This window comes from Camellia sinensis, chromosome 1 (genome assembly GCF_055761805.1).
Source record: "Camellia sinensis isolate YWXY chromosome 1, ASM5576180v1, whole genome shotgun sequence".
NCBI classification, from domain to species: domain Eukaryota; kingdom Viridiplantae; phylum Streptophyta; class Magnoliopsida; order Ericales; family Theaceae; genus Camellia; species Camellia sinensis.
The window spans coordinates 180,001,280-180,024,099 of record NC_138961.1 but is presented as its reverse complement, the minus strand read 5'-3'; the positions used below and the strand labels follow the sequence as shown (position 1 = coordinate 180,024,099).

The 22,820-nt window shown below is 38.5% G+C and overlaps 1 protein-coding gene across 1 annotated transcript; it reads left to right on the top strand.

Moving 5' to 3' along the window:
* Positions 1-15,011: 15,011 nt before the first annotated feature.
* On the top strand, positions 15,012-16,809 carry LOC114262468 (alkane hydroxylase MAH1). The gene has a single exon (XM_028202830.2). It carries the CDS (start codon positions 15,086-15,088, stop codon positions 16,592-16,594), a length of 1,509 nt encoding a protein of 502 aa, XP_028058631.2. The 5' UTR covers positions 15,012-15,085; the 3' UTR covers positions 16,595-16,809.
* The last annotated feature ends 6,011 nt before the right edge of the window (positions 16,810-22,820 follow it).

The window sequence follows — 22,820 nt, the reverse complement described above, 5'->3', positions numbered from 1 at the left end:
GTATTCTAATGATGCTAAACACATAGAATTGAAATACTTTGTCGTTAAAGAAAAATTTCAGAAACAAAAAACACATAAGTACATAACTTTTAAGTGCAGATCTATTGATGAAGGAATTACTCTTAAAGACAATTAAGAAACTTGTCAGTTGAATGGGTCTTGAATATAATCCATAACAGTCGTTTATGATTGATTGTGTAAGTTAACACATTGAGATCTCATTAACTGTGTTTCTGATATGTTTCTTGTTATGAATTGTATACGTACACATATGAGAATGAATGAATGATAACAAGAATAGTATTTGATAAAAAGAAATTATTGGACCTTTAAATACACTCATGACTTAAGGATTATATTAAACTAGTTGCTAGTGTTGTGATACATGGAAAGGACTATGTTGCATTAGTGGACTATTTAATTATATAGTATTATGATGATGACCAAATTAAAGTAAGGTTTGATATGATTAATTACACGCCTAATATTTACCTTATTAAATCTTGATGTATCTTATCATATGGGCCAAGTAGGAGAATGTAAGACTAAATTTAATTATTTAGCCATTATGGTAACCCACATGATATGGCAATATGAATTATAGATTTAATAAGATTATGGTTTCATATCTTGAACCACAAGTTATTATCTGATTTGTCAATAGATAGAGTAGTTTCCAAATCTCCTACTTTAATAGACAAGTGAAGTTATAGTTATATTAGGAAACTGGTCTTCTCTCTACCTATAAAAGTATATTTAGATCAACCATAAATTATTATGAATATAACGTATTCTAAAAAGGGTCAAGACAGAGAAACTTTTTTTCCACTAATATTATTATCATTAAGTATATGTTCAATCAATTATAGATCACTTAAAGATTTCGCATAACTGATCTGGGTATGTTATTTATTTTTCGCATTATGTTATTATTTGTGAAAATCATGATAGTTCACGATTTTAGGATATGAAGATTGTTATATATGTAATACCATAAAATTATTTACATGCTAGTCCCACCTAATTCAATTTGTCCTTGCAAATATAGTATATATATATATGAAATAAATAAAAAAAACCTCCTAGGTTATTTTAGTCCAAAGGCTATGGGAGTGGACTAGTAATCCCATGGATGGATCCCACAAAAGTTGTGTTTGGTTTGAACAAAGACCTTTTTACTAGTAGGCTCTTGGGGCTATTAACACCCTCCAAGGAGGGATTAACAATCCTACAAGGGAGCTGGAATAGGAATTATAATCCTATAAGATTGGAGAATTGGAGGGAAAAAGATAATTTTAACCTCTATTTTACAAGGATAACAAAATTATATTTTATATAATAAGTATTTTTACGTAATTTCATATATTTAGTTCTAACTAACTAATATCACAATACTAATACATAAATAAATACAACTTTTATTAATCTTTTTATTAATAACACATTAAAAATTCTTACGCTAATAATTCCACCCAACTTCTCTCACAAAGCAAACCCGCCCTATATCCAAAAGGAACAACTCGAAGAAATTGAGAATATGAGTAAGTAGGGGTGGGCGCGGGTCGGTTGTGGCTACAAAACCTGCAATCCGCCATCCATCCGCCAGATTGGCGGATTGGAGAAAATCAATCCGCATCCGTCCGCCAATCCGGCGGATGTGGATTGAGCGGATTAGCGGTTTGGCGGATGGATGCGAATCGGTTTGGCGGTTTGAAATTGTCACGACCCGAACCCGCCCCCGTGGGTTAAGGACGTAACCGGCCAGTAATCATGAGATTACCTACGGCCTCAAACTCTTCTAAACGTATTTTAACAGAGTTAATGGGGGCCAAACGGAAGCAAAATTAAAAACTTTGTCCATAGAGCCGTGCTTATATGCACATCAAACAAACCATACTCAGATACGTTAATAACTCACATCAAAAGTACAGCTTCACAAAATTCATTACAGACAGGATCGTCCAAAACGAGTCAACCTATAACAGACTATGTACAGACATGCACTGGGTCCTTGCCAACAAGACAAAACATAGGTACATAGTAAAAGGGCAAGGATGGTCTCATGCGCGAGGCACAAGGCTGACTCTCCCAAAACTCCTGTTGTTCCTAGCAGACTTCACTGGGGCTGGGTTTGGACTTCCCTTGGCTCACCTACAAACACATGAATGAGCGTGAGCGATAGCCCAGTGAATAATATCAAATATAACAGTTACATAACAATATGTAGATCAACATGCTCCAAACGGCCTTGGGCCCAATTCATACTCCTGTTTAACAACAAAATATATATAACTATACGAAATGCAAGTCAAGTAACTGTAGTTCCAAACATTCTGGCCTTTGGCCCATCCGGGTTTCCATTCATGGCAAAACGGCCTTCGGCCCATTCATTCATGTCAAACGGCCTTTGGCCCATTCATTCATGTCAAACGGCCTTTGGCCCATTCATTCATGTCAAACGGCCTTTGGCCCATTCGTTCATGTCAAACGGCCTTTGGCCCATTCGTTCATGTCAAACGGCCTTTGGCCCATTCATTCATGTCAAACGGCCTTTGGCCCATTCATTCATGTCAAACGGCCTTTGGCCCATTCGTTCATGTCAAACGGCCTTTGGCCCATTCATTCATGTCAAACGGCCTTTGGCCCATTCATTCATGTCAAACGGCCTTTGGCCCATTCATTCATGTCAAACGGCCTTTGGCCCATTCGTTCATGTCAAACGGCCTTTGGCCCATTCATTCATGTCAAACGGCCTTTGGCCCATTCATTCATGTCAAACGGCCTTTGGCCCATTCGTTCATGTCAAACTTTTGTCCACAATCCCAATTAACAACTCATAATATTTATAGGGGAATAACAATTGGACATTGACAAGTTTTCAAATATTGATATTACTCACAGTGATCGGCTTGTGGATGCGCCCTGGAGCTTGACCCTACACATTTCATGAATACAAAAGGGTCACTAACAGTTCAATCCGTTCTTTAATTCACATATTCCTCTTTAGGCTTTGTTCTTATCTCATTAACTCATTTACAATGCTTAACACATGCCTAAGAGTGCTTACAAGTGAAAGAGAACGGAAAACGAATCACAGAATGCATGAACAAAATTCCAGGAAACAGGGTCCCCGCTCGAGCGTAAGATTCTCCGCTCGAGCGTACCCTTAAGGCCTGCAAGGTACTGGTTGCACAAAAGATGCGCTCGAGCTGAAGGTCCGTCTACAAAAATCCACGCTCGAGCGTGAAATGTCCCGCTCGAGCGGGCATCCAACTCTGCAAAAATGCTGGGAGCACGATTTTCCCGCTCGAGCGGCCATTACCCCGCTCGAGCGGACCTCAAAAATCTGGGTTTTCCCAGATCGTGTTCTTGAGCTCCAAATCAGTTTTCCATCTACATTTCTTGCATGCAATGGTTCAAATTACACATTTACACATGCTAACATGCTACTAATGCAGATTACAACATTAGGAAGCTCAATTACATGAATTATCTACATGCATGTCCCAAATTGTCTCAAACCCATCATCAACATGCTCAAATTCAACATTCAAGACTTATACTCCCATGATTTGTACATGCATGTGGGAGATGCTCATCATTCTCAACTTAGATGGTACAAATGGTGACTACAATATGAGCTTTACCCAAAACTCCACATGAATCATGTGTTTCAAGCTCAAACATTCAATTTCAAGGTAATTTCTTACATGCATGAGTTCTAAGACTTCAATCTCAACAAAAATCAACTCATTACATGTTCTTGATCACAAACAACCCTTGAACTTACAAATTACAAGTAAGAGTTCATGAAATCACTTACCTAAGAGCTTCAACACTCAAGCTCTAGCCAAATCTTGAGCTAGATCTTCAAAGTCCCAAGTCTTGAGCCCAAATTACACAAATCTCTCCCTTTTTCTCTCCATGGCCGGCCTCTCTCTCACTCTCAATTGTCTAACTCAGATTTTGAGTTTTAAGAGGGCTAAAGGAGAGTGCAATACAAATATACAACAAGCCCCACTAACAAATATTTTAATATAAAATAATGGGGTACTTAATTTCTCAATTTAATCAGTTTAAATTGACCAGAATCAAATTTCAATTAAATTTCACCGTAGGCCCTAAAAATTATGCCAACCACAATGGCGTAATCAATTTCGGGTTCCGTGGCCGATAAGGCCCTCAATTAAATTTCCAAAACAGACTACTCAAACAGATATTCCTACGATGAACAGATAAAATTTCAAACCACATATTTTCACATAGTGGAACACAAAATCATATCAAAATACATAATCACATCATGTTAAGGACTAATTAACATACTACGGAACAGGGGTGTCACAGTCTTCCCCCTTTTAGGAAGTTTGGTCCTCCAAACTTAACTTACCTTCGTCGGGAAACAAATGTGGATAGCGTAGACGCATTTCCTCCTCTTTTTCCCATGTAGCATCTGTCCCATAGTGTTCCTTCCATTCCACTTTCACCATTGGAATGGATTTGTTTCTCAATTCTTTCACTTGTCGGTCAACAATTCTTTCCGGCCATTCAGCATATTCCATATTTTCATCAATAGCAATCCGGTGATAATCAATCACATGCAACGGGTCTCGGAGGTAACCCCTCAACATTGACACATGAAACACATTGTGGATTTGCTCAAATCCCGGTGGCAAAGCAACTCTATAAGCAACTGGACCAAGTTTCTCCAAAATTTGAAACGGCCCAATATAACGGGGCGTCAACTTGCCCTTTTTCCCAAACCTGACTTGGCTTTTCATTGGAGAAACACGGATGAACACATGGTCGCCGACCTCATACTCAAGAGGTCTTCTCCGGACATCTGCATAACTCTTCTGTCGGTCTTGAGCTGTTTTGAGCCTTTGCCGAATAGTTTTGATCTTTTCAGAGGTGTCTTGTACAATTTCAGGCCCGAGCAAAGCTCTGTCCCCGACCTCTGTCCAACAAATAGGTGATCTACACCTCCTACCATACAAAGCCTCGTATGGTGCCATACCGATGCTGGAGTGGAAGCTATTATTATAGGTAAATTCTGCAAGAGGCAGGTAATCTTCCCAACTCCCCTGAAAATCCAAAGCACACATGCGAAGCATATCTTCCAAAGTCTGTATTGTTCGTTCTGACTGCCCATCTGTCTGTGGGTGGAATGCAGTGCTGAACCTTAGTTCTGTTCCCATAGCTTCCTGCAAACTCTTCCACAATCTAGATACAAACTTCGGATCTCTATCCGACACAATGGATACTGGAACTCCATGTAAGCGGACAATTTCATCAACATAAATAGTAGCCAACCTGTAAGCAGTAAATGTAGTTTTGACAGGCAGAAAATGTGCGGATTTAGTCAGTCTATCAACTACAACCCAAACAGAATCCATACCGCGGGAAGTCCGAGGTAGGCCAACAACGAAATCCATGGTCACATGTTCCCACTTCCACTCAGGAATGGGGAGAGGTTGAAGTAGACCGCCTGGTTTCTGATGTTCAGCCTTAACTTGTTGACACTGAAGGCACTTGGACACATGTTCTGCAATCTCTTTCTTCATTTTAGGCCACCAATAGGTTTGTTTCAAATCCCGATACATTTTGTTGTTACCCGGATGCATAGCAAATACGGATCTGTGGGCTTCATCTAAGACCCTCTTCTTTAGCTCCGGAATAACTGGAACACATATTCGGTTTCGAAATTTCAACATTCCATTCTCGATACTGAACTCTGCTTTTGGGCTGACTTCAAATTCATCAATTACCTTTCTGAGGAACTCATCCTCTTTCTGTTTTTGCTTGATTTCATCAACAATTGCCGGCTCGGCTGTAATAGCGGCTATCAATCCGCCCTGTTCACACACTACCACTTCAATTTCAGACTTTTCAAAGTCTTGCAAAATCTCCCTTTGTTCAGTAAGCAAGCAAGCCATACTCCCGGTTGATTTCCTGCTCAATGCATCAGCCACTGTATTAGCTTTTCCGGGGTGATACTGAATTTCTAGGTCGTAATCTTTTATCAATTCCAGCCATCTTCTCTGACGCATATTCAACTCTTTCTGCGTGAAGAAGTATTTTAGGCTTTTATGATCTGTGTAGACTTCACACTTTGCCCCATACAAATAATGCCGCCAGATTTTCAAAGCAAAAACAACTGCGGCCAATTCTAGGTCATGTGTTGGATAATTCTTCTCATGTGGCCTCAACTGTCGGGAGGCGTAAGCAATAACCTTTCCGTTCTGCATTAACACACAACCCAAACCCTTATAGGATGCGTCACTGAAAATCACAAAATTTTCCGTACCTGAAGGTAGTGTCAAAATTGGTGCAGTGGTCAATCTTGTCTTCAATTCATGAAAGGCTGATTCTCTTTCACTATTCCACTCAAATGGTTGTCCTTTACGTGTCAATTGGGTAAGAGGCACAGCTAATTTCGAAAAGTCCTTTACAAACCTTCTGTAGTACCCAGCTAAGCCCATGAAACTGCGAACTTCTGTCACATTAGTTGGTGTAGGCCAATTCACAATTGCTTCTATTTTCTGCGGGTCCACTGAAATTCCTTCCTTGTTGACCACGTGCCCTAAGAAAATAACCTCATCCAACCAAAACTCACATTTCTTTAACTTAGCAAATAGTTTTCTTTCCCGAAGTATTTGTAAAACAGTCCTCAAATGATGTTCGTGTTCAAGTCTATCTTTAGAGTATATTAAAATATCATCGATGAAGACAACAACAAACTCATCAAGGTAGGTTTTAAAAATTCTATTCATTAAGTCCATAAATGCTGCCGGAGCATTAGTCACTCCAAATGGCATAACAAGAAACTCAAAATGACCATACCTCGTTCTGAATGCGGTTTTCTCAACATCTTCTGCCTTAACCTTCAGCTGATGATACCCGGATCTCAAATCAATCTTAGAAAACACCTGTGATCCCTGCAACTGGTCAAATAAGTCATCAATACGGGGTAAGGGATATTTATTCTTTATCGTTACCTTGTTCAATTCCCGGTAATCAATACATAGGCGTAAGGTACCATCCTTTTTCTTTACAAATAACACTGGTGCGCCCCAAGGCGAAGTACTGGGCCGGATAAACCCTTTATCAAGAAGGTCTTGCAACTGTTCTTTTAATTCTTTCATTTCGGCTGTAGCCATCCTGTAGGGAGTTTTAGAAATAGGTTGGGTGCCTGGCACAGTTTCAATAGTAAACTCTATCTCCCTGTCTACCAATTCCCCTGGTAATTCATTTGGAAACACATCTGGGAATTCTCTAACGATGGGAATATCATTCAATTCAACATTCACGGATTGTTCAGTCAATACATAACACAAATAACCCTGGCATCCCTTCCTGATCAATTTACATGCTTTCATTGCAGATATCAAATATGGTGGAGGTACTACCCCATTTCCCACAAACACAATTTCTTTCTGTTCTGGTGGTTTAAATATAACCCTCTTTGTCACACAATCTATAGTGGCACAATATTTGGTCAACCAATCCATGCCCAAAATTACATCAAAGTGTCTAAAGTTTAAGGGCAACAAATCTACATACAGGGTAGCATCCTCAATATGCATGTCACAAAACCGATATATATAGTCACATAACACAGATTCCCCCGATGGAGCAGACACACACAACAAATATGGCAACAATTCTAGGGGTCTTTTCAGTCTAGATGCAAATGCATATGTCACAAATGAATGCGTTGATCCAGAATCAATTAACACAAAAGCATCCTGATTACATATCGAGATAGTACCTGAGACAACGGCATTGGCATTCCGTGTATCACCCGGAATGAGTGCAAAGACTCTCCCTTGTCTCACTGTATCCCCAGTAGTAGCAGATCTCAAAGTGTTTCCCGGCTTCGGGATCGATGCAGTGGAGCTAGCAGCTATCTTCCCACTATTCTGATTACAATCTCGGGCTATATGCCCTTGTTTCCCACACTTAAAACAGGCTCCCGATGCACGGTAACAAACTCCGCGGTGCCTTTTGCTACAAGTGTTGCACATGGGAGTCGTGTCTCGGGAAGAACTTGAGGTAGTTGAGGAGCCCGTGTTTTGCTTTTTCAGAAATTTCTTCTTCAAAAAGAAGCCTTGTCTTTTGTTGCCTCTCCATTCGGTTGTTGGCTTAGCTTGTCTAGCTATATTAGCCTCTGATATGATGGCCCGGTCAAGCACCCCAATGTAGGTCTCCAATTTCAGGACATTCACCCGCTCTAGGATGTCACTTCGGAGCCCACCCTCAAAATGCCTTGCCTTCTTATAATCAGTGTCAATTACGTGTGGTGCAAACCTGGCCAACTCAGTAAATTTGGCCTCATACTCAGCTACAGTCATACTGTCTTGTTTGAGTTCCATGAACTCTGCCACTTTCCTGTCCCGGACACACTGCGGGAAGTATTTGTCATAGAAGATTTCCAAAAATTTCGCCCAATCAATATCTCTGTGGTTTTCCCTCATCAACATCCACCATCTTCTCGCTTCATCTTCTAGCATAAAGGTGGCTAGAAGCACTTTCTGTGTATCCGAGCACGGAAACACCTCAAACAGTTTTTCAATCCCAAGTACCCAAGCTTCGGCTTTTAAGGGATCTAGTCCACCATGGAACTGTGGTGGTTTCATTTTCTTGAATTCCTTGGTGAGGGCGATTATCCGATCATCATTTTGATTATCTGGCACAGGTGGTGCCGGAGGTGGAGGTGGCGGATGTGGTTGCTGCCACTGTTGTTGCCACTCCTGTTGCTGTCTCAAAGCTTCTGCCATTTCCTGAATCAGTCTTTCCATTCTGTCCAGTCTGGCAGCAGAGGATTCCTCTAACTCATCACCTCTGGTTCTCACCATCTGATTAAACTTGCATTATATTCCATACCAAAGGTACACAAGTACACATACACTAAGGAGCACATATTTCCAGATAATTCGTAATGCAAGTAGTTCACAACTTACACATATAATTATTCATAACAAAACATTTAAGCATATAATCAATGCTTCCAAACTCGTATTTATCACATGAATGCATCCTAGATCTTATCTAGACGCTTATTGCTCTTTTTGGACAAGTGTGTGAGTTATTAACTCGTGCTCTGATACCACTCTGTCACGACCCGAACCCGCCCCCGTGGGTTAAGGACGTAACCGGCCAGTAATCATGAGATTACCTACGGCCTCAAACTCTTCTAAACGTATTTTAACAGAGTTAATGGGGGCCAAACGGAAGCAAAATTAAAAACTTTGTCCATAGAGCCGTGCTTATATGCACATCAAACAAACCATACTCAGATACGTTAATAACTCACATCAAAAGTACAGCTTCACAAAATTCATTACAGACAGGATCGTCCAAAACGAGTCAACCTATAACAGACTATGTACAGACATGCACTGGGTCCTTGCCAACAAGACAAAACATAGGTACATAGTAAAAGGGCAAGGATGGTCTCATGCGCGAGGCACAAGGCTGACTCTCCCAAAACTCCTGTTGTTCCTAGCAGACTTCACTGGGGCTGGGTTTGGACTTCCCTTGGCTCACCTACAAACACATGAATGAGCGTGAGCGATAGCCCAGTGAATAATATCAAATATAACAGTTACATAACAATATGTAGATCAACATGCTCCAAACGGCCTTGGGCCCAATTCATACTCCTGTTTAACAACAAAATATATATAACTATACGAAATGCAAGTCAAGTAACTGTAGTTCCAAACATTCTGGCCTTTGGCCCATCCGGGTTTCCATTCATGGCAAAACGGCCTTCGGCCCATTCATTCATGTCAAACGGCCTTTGGCCCATTCATTCATGTCAAACGGCCTTTGGCCCATTCATTCATGTCAAACGGCCTTTGGCCCATTCGTTCATGTCAAACGGCCTTTGGCCCATTCGTTCATGTCAAACGGCCTTTGGCCCATTCATTCATGTCAAACGGCCTTTGGCCCATTCATTCATGTCAAACGGCCTTTGGCCCATTCGTTCATGTCAAACGGCCTTTGGCCCATTCATTCATGTCAAACGGCCTTTGGCCCATTCATTCATGTCAAACGGCCTTTGGCCCATTCATTCATGTCAAACGGCCTTTGGCCCATTCGTTCATGTCAAACGGCCTTTGGCCCATTCATTCATGTCAAACGGCCTTTGGCCCATTCATTCATGTCAAACGGCCTTTGGCCCATTCGTTCATGTCAAACTTTTGTCCACAATCCCAATTAACAACTCATAATATTTATAGGGGAATAACAATTGGACATTGACAAGTTTTCAAATATTGATATTACTCACAGTGATCGGCTTGTGGATGCGCCCTGGAGCTTGACCCTACACATTTCATGAATACAAAAGGGTCACTAACAGTTCAATCTGTTCTTTAATTCACATATTCCTCTTTAGGCTTTGTTCTTATCTCATTAACTCATTTACAATGCTTAACACATGCCTAAGAGTGCTTACAAGTGAAAGAGAACGGAAAACGAATCACAGAATGCATGAACAAAATTCCAGGAAACAGGGTCCCCGCTCGAGCGTAAGATTCTCCGCTCGAGCGTACCCTTAAGGCCTGCAAGGTACTGGTTGCACAAAAGATGCGCTCGAGCTGAAGGTCCGTCTACAAAAATCCACGCTCGAGCGTGAAATGTCCCGCTCGAGCGGGCATCCAACTCTGCAAAAATGCTGGGAGCACGATTTTCCCGCTCGAGCGGCCATTACCCCGCTCGAGCGGACCTCAAAAATCTGGGTTTTCCCAGATCGTGTTCTTGAGCTCCAAATCAGTTTTCCATCTACATTTCTTGCATGCAATGGTTCAAATTACACATTTACACATGCTAACATGCTACTAATGCAGATTACAACATTAGGAAGCTCAATTACATGAATTATCTACATGCATGTCCCAAATTGTCTCAAACCCATCATCAACATGCTCAAATTCAACATTCAAGACTTATACTCCCATGATTTGTACATGCATGTGGGAGATGCTCATCATTCTCAACTTAGATGGTACAAATGGTGACTACAATATGAGCTTTACCCAAAACTCCACATGAATCATGTGTTTCAAGCTCAAACATGCAATTTCAAGGTAATTTCTTACATGCATGAGTTCTATGACTTCAATCTCAACAAAAATCAACTCATTACATGTTCTTGATCACAAACAACCCTTGAACTTACAAATTACAAGTAAGAGTTCATGAAATCACTTACCTAAGAGCTTCAACACTCAAGCTCTAGCCAAATCTTGAGCTAGATCTTCAAAGTCCCAAGTCTTGAGCCCAAATTACACAAATCTCTCCCTTTTTCTCTCCATGGCCGGCCTCTCTCTCACTCTCAATTGTCTAACTCAGATTTTGAGTTTTAAGAGGGCTAAAGGAGAGTGCAATACAAATATACAACAAGCCCCACTAACAAATATTTTAATATAAAATAATGGGGTACTTAATTTCTCAATTTAATCAGTTTAAATTGACCAGAATCAAATTTCAATTAAATTTCACCGTAGGCCCTAAAAATTATGCCAACCACAATGGCGTAATCAATTTCGGGTTCCGTGGCCGATAAGGCCCTCAATTAAATTTCCAAAACAGACTACTCAAACAGATATTCCTACGATGAACAGATAAAATTTCAAACCACATATTTTCACATAGTGGAACACAAAATCATATCAAAATACATAATCACATCATGTTAAGGACTAATTAACATACTACGGAACAGGGGTGTCACAGAAATTTTATAAATTTTCAACATAATTCAACTTGTGCACTTCCTCAAAAAAAAAAAAAAAAAGTATTACAGTCAATGACTTAAAAAAGTATTACAATTACTGCATGCATCATCCAAATAAATAAAGTTTGAAACTTTAGAATATCACAATCACTGCATGCCTCATCCATATAAAATATTACAATTTGTGGTTCTTAAAATATAAAAACAATTCAAACCATCAAAACCATAAGCAGAGCAATAGTAGATATTGCATGTCTCTGTATTGTTACATTTATATATGTTTTTGAAACAAAAACCAATCAGCATATGTTATATTTTCTATTTATTACTTTTAGAGTTAGATTTAAAAATCAAAAAATATAGATAAATAATATGTTTATTTTTTTCAATTCAAAAAATATATCTAAGTTGAAAACTTTTTTTCAACAGAATATTTGAACTCTTTTTCAATTGAAAACACAAAAAAAATATTTAAATAAATTAAAAACACAAAGTCTTATAAATTACTAAGGGTGCTCGCGGTTTGGCGGTTCGATTGCGGCCAAAGGAAGTTCAAATCCGCCATCCGTCCGCCAAATTGGCGGATTGGAGAAAATCAATCCGCAACCGTCCGCTCGTCATCACGCATCCGTCCAAAATGCGGCAGATCGGTTCGGTTCAATCGATTTTGACGGATCGATATATCCGCTGCTCACCCCTATGAGTAAGTGGTGTCATCCCATTCAATGCAATAGAAGCGCTCTATTTAGTAAGTATATGTGGTTGAGAAAGAGACGACCTAACTAACGAAAAGAAATTCGGTGGCAGGTGTATACTTAAATACTCATTGTGTAAGCTTTTAGCAGTTTGCTAGTAATTTGATGTAAGGAATATTTACCAATAAATCCTACTTTACAAACTGTTATACCAAATAGTCTCACTTTTATTCTATTATATAAAATAGTCCTGCTGGTGTGTTGATTTGGTCCTTTTTGTTTTTTTTTTCATTTTTGTTTCACTCTGTGGACAAAAGTGCCCTTTCATTGATTTACAAACTGTCATTTTTGGTTCACTGATTTGGTCCCACTTTCATTCCGGTGTGGCACACCCTCAGAGATTCACGCGTGTGTGTGTGTATTAGTGTGTGTGTGTGTGTGAGTGTATGTTGAAGCCATCTGTGTGTCTGCGTGCATCAGTGTGTTTGAGAGGGCTTGACCATGTGTTTGTCTCAATGAATTCGAAGACGTTGAGAATCTCAGATTCATCCCCAAATGCGACCATGTGTTTCACCCCGAATGCATCGATGCTTGGCTCAATTCTCATGTGACTTGTCCGGTTTGCCGAGCCGATCTCGTTCCTCAACCCGGTGAGACTCTGCAAATTCCAGATTTCAATCTCCAAATCGATGTTCTGGAGGAAACCCAGAACCCGCAAAACCCAACCAATGAAGTTTTGATCCGGGTTGTTGAAGATCCGGAAGAAGACTATCTTCCTCCTCCTCCTAAGGCGCTGGACCGAACCTAGAACCAGAGCTTTAACCAGAACCGTCCTCCGAGATCTGGGTTGGTCCGGTTCAGACTATTCGAGAGGTTCCCCAGGTCGGATTCGATGGTGTTCCATCTGTGTGTCTGTGTGTATCAGTGTCTTCCATCTGTGTGTGTGCGTGTATCAGTGTGTTCGATTTGTCCGATCTGGAATCACATGTGTGTTCGATGGTGTTCGATGTGTTTTATCTGTGTGTTTGCGTGTATCAGTGTGTTCGATGTGTTCGATGTATCAGTGTGTTCGATGTGTTGAAGCCATCGCCATTGCCCTCGGATGATGATGTGTTCGATGATGTTCGATGTGTTTGATATGGAATCACATGTGTTCGATCTGTTGTTGTGTCTGTTAATGGCGTCTTGTGTCTGCTAGAGAGAGGAGCTATGTGTGTGGCTGGGTCTCTATGTGAGAGAGAGAGAGAATGCTGAGAGTGAGAGAATGCCCAGCCCAAATAAAAACCCCTTACAGCGGTTTGCCATTGTGTGACGCCATGGCAGTGTATCACATGCAATACACCACACATCCATTTTACTAATCGCGCATGTGCGCCACACACGCGCATCACCCAATCTTGAAGCCCCCAGCCGCATCAAATATAGGATACATAAGGGTAATTACGTCCCTCACAATTAAATGGGACTAAACGGTTTAATAGAATAAAAATGGGACCAATTGGTTCATAAGTTCAAATTTTGAAATTTATTGGTAAATCTCCCTTGATGTAATTACTAACTTTTTATTTTATTTTTAACTTAATTATATTTTAGATCACAATTAATCCTAAATTTTTAATTATTTATTATAATTTGTAGCATGTTAATCTAATTTTAATTTAATTACATTTTAAATCAATTCTTAATTATATTTTATATTTTAGATCAATTCTTAATTATATTGTATTATATTTTATTTTAATTAACGTATTAATTTAATTTTAGCTTTGGAGAAAATACGGGTAAAATTTTTCTTTTATTGTATTAATTTCATTCTAATTTTTTTAAAAATAAAATCCACTCTCAAAATTGGTGTGAATAATATATCTTCTGTTAGTTTTGATAGAAAAATTAACGGTATCACTTTAATCCAAAATCACGTGGGGGTTAAATTGCTCCAGCCCCAAACCACAAGGTTTAAAATGAATTTACAACCCAAATATTGGGGAAATTTTAAAAAAAATATATATATATATATATATTCTCAGGATTTGACCATTCTAACAAAATAAATCCTAAATTTTAAATTTTATCAATTTAAATCTTAAATTTTTGACTTTTTTTAATTGAAGCCGTTTGCCTATTTTTCGCTAAGTAAAACCAATAGAAAAATAATATCTTAATCATTAAATTCAATTAAAAAAATATATTTAGACATTTTATGTGCATATACATTGAGTTTAATGTTTAAAATACTATTTTTCTGTGTGTTTTACTTAACAAAAATAGACAAATAATTTAGATTGAAAATAAATCAAAAGATTAGAATTTAAATTGATAAAATTAAAAATTCAGAATTTATTTTGTTACAATTTTTTTTTTAATAATTACTCCTAAAATTTTCTACTCTGCAATTGGTTGAAACATCAAAAAATATATATATATTTACGGGATACTCTGCCACCACAACGATTTCTTATCCCCCACACCGCTTCGCGTAGATGATTCAATTAATTCACCATACCCTCCAAAAAATAAATAAATAAATGCACATAGCATTTTGGCTTCTATAAATACATCCACTGAAGATATTCAACCTTCCATAAAAAAGCTACTAAATCAAAGCTTCCTCTACACATTTTGCTTATCTTAAACAAAAACCCAAATGGCCTCACTAGGTTACTATGAAGTCCTCTTTGCACTGGCATGCTTTCTCTTCCTTGCTTTCTTTGCCACCACTGATCGGCTTCCACGGAACTGGCCTCTCCTCGGAACGCTTCCGAGTCTTCTTTGCCACGTCCACCGGGTTCACGATCGTTCCGCCGAGATCCTCAGCCAGGCCGGGGGTACTTTCCTACTCAGAGGCCTATGGTTCACTAACATGGACATGTTGAGCACTGTTGATCCAGCCAACATCCACTACATCATGAGTGCCAACTTCTTGAATTTTCCAAAAGGCCCTCAGTTCCTCAAGATTTTCGACATTTTGGGAGATGGGATTTTCAATTCTGACTCAGAATCGTGGCGCAGCCAGAGGAAACTCGCTCGGTTGATGGTCAATAACCACCGGTTCCACCGGTATTTGGCCAAGACAACCCAAGATAAGGTGGAGAAAGGTCTCATCAAAGTTCTTGATCATGTTTCCAAACAAGGCCAAGTGGTGGACTTGCAAGACTTGTTCCAAAGGCTAACATTTGACACCACTTGCATACTTGTCACCGGGTATGACCCTGGTTGCCTCTCCATCGACCTCCCTCATGTTCCCTTCTCCAAGGCCATGGATGATGCCGAGGAAGCTATCTTTAGTCGCCACATAATCCCCGAGAGCGTTTGGAAGCTCCAGAGGTGGCTAGGGATTGGACACGAAAAGAAATTGAGAAACGCTCGTGCAACCCTAGATCATGTCATAGGGAAATATATTTCCATGAAGAGAGACGAACTTAGGAGAGGAATCAAATCAAATGACGAAGAAGAAGACGGTGTTGATCTATTAACATCGTATTTGAATGAAGAAGAGATAGAAAGCGATGATAAGTTCTTGAGAGACACCATTTTAAATTTCATGATCGCGGGGAGAGACACGACCAGCTCAGCTCTCACGTGGTTTCTTTGGCTCGTTTCAACTCACCCGGACGTGGAAGAAAAGATCAGAGAAGAACTCAAATCGACTATACCAACAGAAGAAACTAACAAATGGAGATTATTCGGCGTAGAAGAGATAAGCAAGCTAGTTTATCTACACGGTGCACTATGCGAATCATTAAGGCTATATCCACCAGTTCCATTCCAACACAAAGAGCCTCATAAGCCAGACACACTTCCAAGTGGGCATCGTGTTGATCCGAATATGAAAATATTGTTCTCTCTATATGCAATGGGAAGGATGAAATTCATATGGGGAGAGGATTGCATGGAGTTTAAGCCAGAGAGATGGTTATCCGAGCAAGGAACGATCAAACATGAGCCATCTTACAAGTTCTTGGCGTTCAATGCAGGACCGAGGACTTGTTTGGGAAGAGAAGTTGCTTTTACTCAATTGAAATTGGTTGCTGCGAGTATGATACACAACTACCAAGTTCAAATGGTGAAAGGACACACTGTGGCCCCTAATGTTTCCGTCATTCTCTATATGAAGCATGGCTTGAAGGTTAAAGTTACAAAAAGATGGTCTTGAAGCAGTCAAATTTTACTAGTGTTGTTTTGGGGTGTTTAAAATAAATAGCCTATAAATGTTGCTGAATTTTACTGCGTTCAGTTTCCCTTTTTATTTCTAAAAGTATAGGCTTTTTGATGTTTTGATGTATGCAATCAATGCTAGTATATAATATACTAGGTTGTATGAAATAATTTGAAGTTGAATAAATGCACAGAAGAGAGTGTGCACGAGTATCTGAATATAATGTAAATTTTGATTGTTGTTTTTCTTTCAGTGTCTTAATTGTTTAATCCATGTGTGTCAGTGAAAAAATTTGTGGGGCCTTAAGCTAAAAATAAAAAATTTATGAAATTTTTGTTGTTTTTCTTTCAGTATTTTGATTGTTGTTTTTTTTTAGATAGTTATTTTGATGGTTGTTTAATCCAACACAATCTTAACCTTCTAATTTTCAATTATCTACTCGCAAAAGACTAAAAATCAAAATGATGTCTTAACTTATTAGATCTTTCAAAAATTAAGACGTTCAATAATAAGGAATTTTAAAATAAAAAAAAAATTAGCAGTCATATGCGATGAATTAAGTGACTTAATGATTGAATTACCTTTACAAAATCTACTTAATAAGTCACCATAAAAAAAAAAAGAAAAAAAAATATTTGGTAGCTCGAATTTGTTTGACCTGAATAGTTTGAATGTATCAAAACGACATCGTTTTATCCTCTAAAACGACGTCGTTTTGAGACATTTAAACCATAAAATTTCGGATCAATTGTTGACTTCAAATATACATCATTCATCTAACATTCCGTGCAAATTTTAGGAAATTTTCTGGTACCATAAACTTACAGAAAATAAAATAAGGAAAAGAAGGAAAAGAGAAGGGTTGAGATTTTCTTTTCACCCAAAAAAAATACAAAAATATAGCCCCACATATTTTTGATTGGATTCTCCACTATAACCAAAGAATGGGCACTTATATAAATCTCTTTTTGTCTATTTATGTGTTAGTTGGTTTAAATTATTTTTTTATGTTTCACCAAATTTTATGGGTAACATAATTATCAAAATACTTTTAATAGTAATATTTACATTAACGGTATGAATATTCTATGATGTGAATATGCACACTATAAAATATGAATGTTCATATCACCAAATTGCTAAGCATTTAATATTTATAAAGCTAAAATTGTCCATAACATAATTAAATATGAAAATTTGAATTTGGTAGATCAAATGTTCAAAAAATAAGACTTATTTAATATAAAATATGTTATGAACTAATTGAAATACAAGTACTTAAAAAAAGATTTCTTAATAAACCTCTCATGCAAGTATCTAAATCGTCTAAAATGTATTTTATAAAATAACTTTATTAATTAGTTGATATAATTGTTTAGACAATAATTTAGTACTAGTGTATATATTTATGTATTGTCATTTATATTTTCAAATTTTTTACCTACTTATGTCACACTTTATCCATCAATTAAAAACTTATTTTCTAATTTATTGTAAAAATTAATCATAAAACAACCTGACTGAAATTGAAATGGGTTTTATGTCATCTAGGTTAGGTTTGTTGTTGACATTTTCTTGAAGAGTCCTGAAATTTTTGCTAATAAAGACCACGTGATGGAGATCCCACCAATTACCACCCCACTACCCCACACACATGTGCTGGTGGTGTTTGGAGGACAAGAAAAAAAAAAATTCAAATCTAACCAATGAGAGAAAGGGGGGTCAAAGGGGGGGAAAGGGGGGTCTTAGACATTTTTTTATTAATAAAGTCAGAAAGCCTCCGTTGGGGAAATAGGTTGGCTTTTTGGCTTTTTTGACTTTTTTAACTTGGACTAAAAAGCTTAGTTTGGGAATGACTTTTTGACTTTTTTTATGAGAGAAGAGTGTAATGATTATGGGTTGGATGTGATATTTTGTTTGTTATAGCTAAAATAACTTATTTTGTCTTTTATGACTAAAATAACCAAAAAAAGCTCTTGCCAATTTATTTTCATTATGATTCATTATAATATTAGTTTATAATTCATTAGGATATTTGTTTGTTTTCAGATTTGGCCAGACATATCTTTTTTCGCACGCAGCCTTAGTGTTGATCATTTCAGATCATGTCTAATTTCTGGATTTCTAATTTATCACCCAAAAATTAAAAAAATAAATAAATAATTAGACCATTATTTACTCTTAAGGAATTTGGGCAAAACTCCCTAATGATATAGCTTTAATATATTAATGACAAGTATAAAAAAATCTCCTTCAAAAGTCCAGCATATATTATTATTATCAAAATATCCTAGTGACTAATTTAATATTTTAAACTTTAAAATTATATAACTTTTAATTTTGATGTCAATTTTTAATAAATTAGTATTTTTAGAATCCTCTCATCAAAATCTATCAACCAAGATACAAATTGGCTATGAATTTAAAAAAAAAATAAACATAAAAAATTTGACTGTCGAAATTGATGTAAACAGTAACATTTTTCATAGAAACATTTTACTTTATTTCACAGTGACATTTTATTCTGATTCACAATAAAATATTACTCTGTTTCACAGTAAAATTTGTATAACATAAGAAATAACTCAAGAATATACTACCAAAGTAAAATTTTACTATCATTCTTAAACAATGCATTAGCAAAAAAAAAGTACATATTAAAAGAGTAACAACAACAATTGGAGATAATAAAATTTTACTTTTATATTTACAAACTAATAAACAAACACCATTACAAATAACATACAAGAAAAACAAATCTAAAAAAAAAAAAAAAACTAACAACTAATCGAAATTCTACACCATCTGTAAATTTTTTTGACAATTATTCAATCTTCATCGAAACCTTCAAAAAAAGCCAATTAATAATGATAATCGGAAGCTCAATTGCAGTTCATATATTAATTTTAGAATTTTTGAAAAATATCTGATAAAAAAAAAAAAAAAAAAAAGTAGGAAAAATTGGAGATGCGCTCTAAGCTCCCACACTTTCATTTTGAAAAATATCACCATGACATCGCTCCGTCCTCGAGTCAACATCACACCTCTTCAACTATCAACAGCAAACACCACAACCACAAGCTCTAACCATATACGGGTAGTCAAGTCTAAACAAATTATAAATACGTAGAAGATGGACTTTATCTATTAAAGTTTGAAATTGAGGGACTTTAACAATTAAAAAAAAAATATTAGAGTGTCCTTTTTCCAATATTAAATAAATTGAGGGAGTTTTGATCAAAGGGAACAATTTTTTTTTTTCTTTCTTTTAGTAGTATCATTTTAATTAATTTTTTTAACAATTAATTTTTTTTAATTACAAAGTATGAAAAGTGTTTTGTTCAGAATGTTCTATGATAATAGGTGCTAAGATAAATACAAATCAGACAAGAAAATGGACATGCTTTTAGTTGGTTTTTTATTTTATTTTTCAATCATTGGGAATAATTTGAAAGTATCATAAAAATTAATTCATACTAAACATTTAGTTACATAATATATATATATATATATATATATATTTTAACAAACAATCATAAATGTACAACAAATCCAATAATCACAACATTATCTATGAGTAGTGGAACTCAAAACTTAACAATTGAGATAGTATGTCACTCAACTTAGATATATTGGTTTATACGTTCACTCAACAATTGAGTGATTTTTGAATGTTGATAGGATATATTCATATGGTACTTTTTATAATTATGATTGATGAAAGGTGGTGGAATATGAGTCATATTATTGGGTGTTTAGGGAACACTAAAGGCATATATATTTGTAATTGGTGGAAAGGTCGTGCCACTTGGTACCATATTGGTATACAAAACTTCTTTTATTTTATTTTTTTAGTATAGGAAAATCCTCACATCTTCTCACAGATCCAAGGCAGTACCTGAATTGAGATCGCCAAAGTGTTTTGTTATTCATTCCGAACTAGAGACTATAACTTCAGAGTTTGCACACCAACCCTTCAACACAAATTCTACGTACGTCAATCCAAACTATTTTTTATATCCTCATTACCTAATCCAATTTATTTTTTGTGTATCTATCATATTGATTGCAGTGCAATGGATGGCAGGTGTTTTGTCATTCATTCTAAACTAGAGATTATAATTTAGAAACTTGTATCGGCCCTGAGAGAGAAAAATATGGTCTGGATTGGGCCATAGTAATACCAGGCAAATTGTGGGCCGAACACATTTGGGCCGTGGTATCCCAAGTCCACCCAGAAGTGATTTTTGCTCGGCAATGGCAAGGGCATATGGAACCGAGCTACTTCACCTTGTCGGCACGGAGGCTAGTCAAGTGAGGGTTCCACGGTTTATGCGTTCCGCGGTTGGAAAGCACGCATCCATAGCTCGGCGTAAAGGCTCATGCCTGAAGCTCGGCAGGAAGGACTTTGGCTGACCGGTATGACTAATCTCAAGCTTGGCTTTGCCGGAACGCAGTAGAGCATGGCTAGAAAGGAGCTCGGTTGTGGGGGGGCACCCAGGCATGAATCGCAGCATGGCCGTTGACAGCCAAGATGTTGAAGCCCGGCTGCCGAGCTCCCAGAATAGTGGGCTGGCAGTTGGGTTAGGTGATGTTCAATAAGATTTGTGCTGACAGATAGGGTAGCAGAACCACGTGTCGAGAGATCACTGGGCGTAGATTTGGGGCGCAAAAGGTATATAAGCAAGTCTGCGCCCCCATGCTGGACACACGAACATTTGGTAAGAGAAATACTTACACTCGACTCTCTCCTCACTCTCTCTATTCTCAGGTGTGTGCTAACTTGATCGTCGGAGGGGTTTTCCGGCCACACACCGCCGGGTAGCTCACTACTGGTTATGCATACCGGTGATCGGATAGAAACGGAGCTTGGAATAAAGGAGTGCGGGCTTGCCTGAATATTTGCTCCCCGCACAATTGGCGCCGTCTGTGGGAAGTTTGCCGACAAAACCTTGTGTTCGAGGCTCGTTTGATCACCGTCCATGGCGAACAACGAAGAGATTTCGCTATCCGCCATCGACGGAGTTACCCCAGAGTCGGGCAGACGGAGAGAAGGGCATCCCACCATCGTTCCTCCGATGGCGGACCTGGAGACTTCTCCAAGAGGACTTTCAAGAGACGCGCGGGATAAACGCGGAAGAAGTTATGGTCATTCACGGAGTCCAAATGGTCATCGGCGGCGGAGAGAATCATATGCCAGACGTCTGGAACACTAGTTAAGGGACCAGGACGCCGTCATCCGACGAATGGCGGCGGAGATGGAGGAGCTGAAGCGGCATGTTAAAGGGAAGGGTGTAGCTGGAGTGGGAAACCACAGTGAGCGCACCCAACCCCGCCGTTCAGGCAGTCAGAGTCAGCGACACACTGCGTCCATTTCCATCACCAGAAGTTATAAGGTTGGAGATTCCGACCTACACGAAGAGAAGTCCAACGCGCAAGATAGTATCTACCGACCCTCACGTCTGGCGACGACATCGAGGTATTCTTATTCTGCTGAGAATTTGCGGGCAGTCTTGAAGGAACGGGCTCGCCGGCGGGAAGCTCAGAGGGTGCCGGCTTTCTAACGGCTATCCTATGGGGTTCACGCCAGTGAAGAGGTCGGAATGTCTCCACCCCGCCTGGCTGCGCCTCTCCTTTTAGACACAGACTTGGCGGGGCTTAGCGCCACTCCTTTCTCCCTAGAGATGGAAACAACACCGCTTCCGACAGGGTTCCACCAGCCAAAGTTCACGCTTTATGACGGAAAAACCGATCCTTATATGCATGTAAGCCACTTCCGACAGGTCATGGCCGGACACAGGCGAAATGACGCCCTTATGTGCCTAATCTTCCTATCAAGCTTGGGCGAGCTGGGCTTAAAATGGTTCGAGAGGTTGCCGGAGGGAAGCATTGAAAGGTGGCATCAGTTAGCCGAAGCCTTTGTGACGCGCTTCAAAACTAACACCAAAACACCAAAGGAAGTTGATCACCTCCTGAGTGTCAAGATGGAACCGAGCGACACATTGAAGGCATACAACTCTAGATATTGGGAGACCTTCAACGAGATCTTGGATTGCCCGGTCAACCTTGCAATCACACAATACAAGCGTGGTCTCCCAGTCGGACATAGACTGCGGGACTCGCTTACCATGTACCAGCCTACATCCATGGGCCAGCTAATGCAGCGTATCAATGAGCACATCCGAGTGGAGGATGATGCGTCAGCATCTACCATGAAGGCAAC

Bases quoted from the DNA above. Each gene is read 5' to 3' on its own strand.
- LOC114262468 (XM_028202830.2), top strand. From the start codon at position 15,086: ATGGCCTCACTAGGTTACTATGAAGTCCTCTTTGCACTGGCATGCTTT.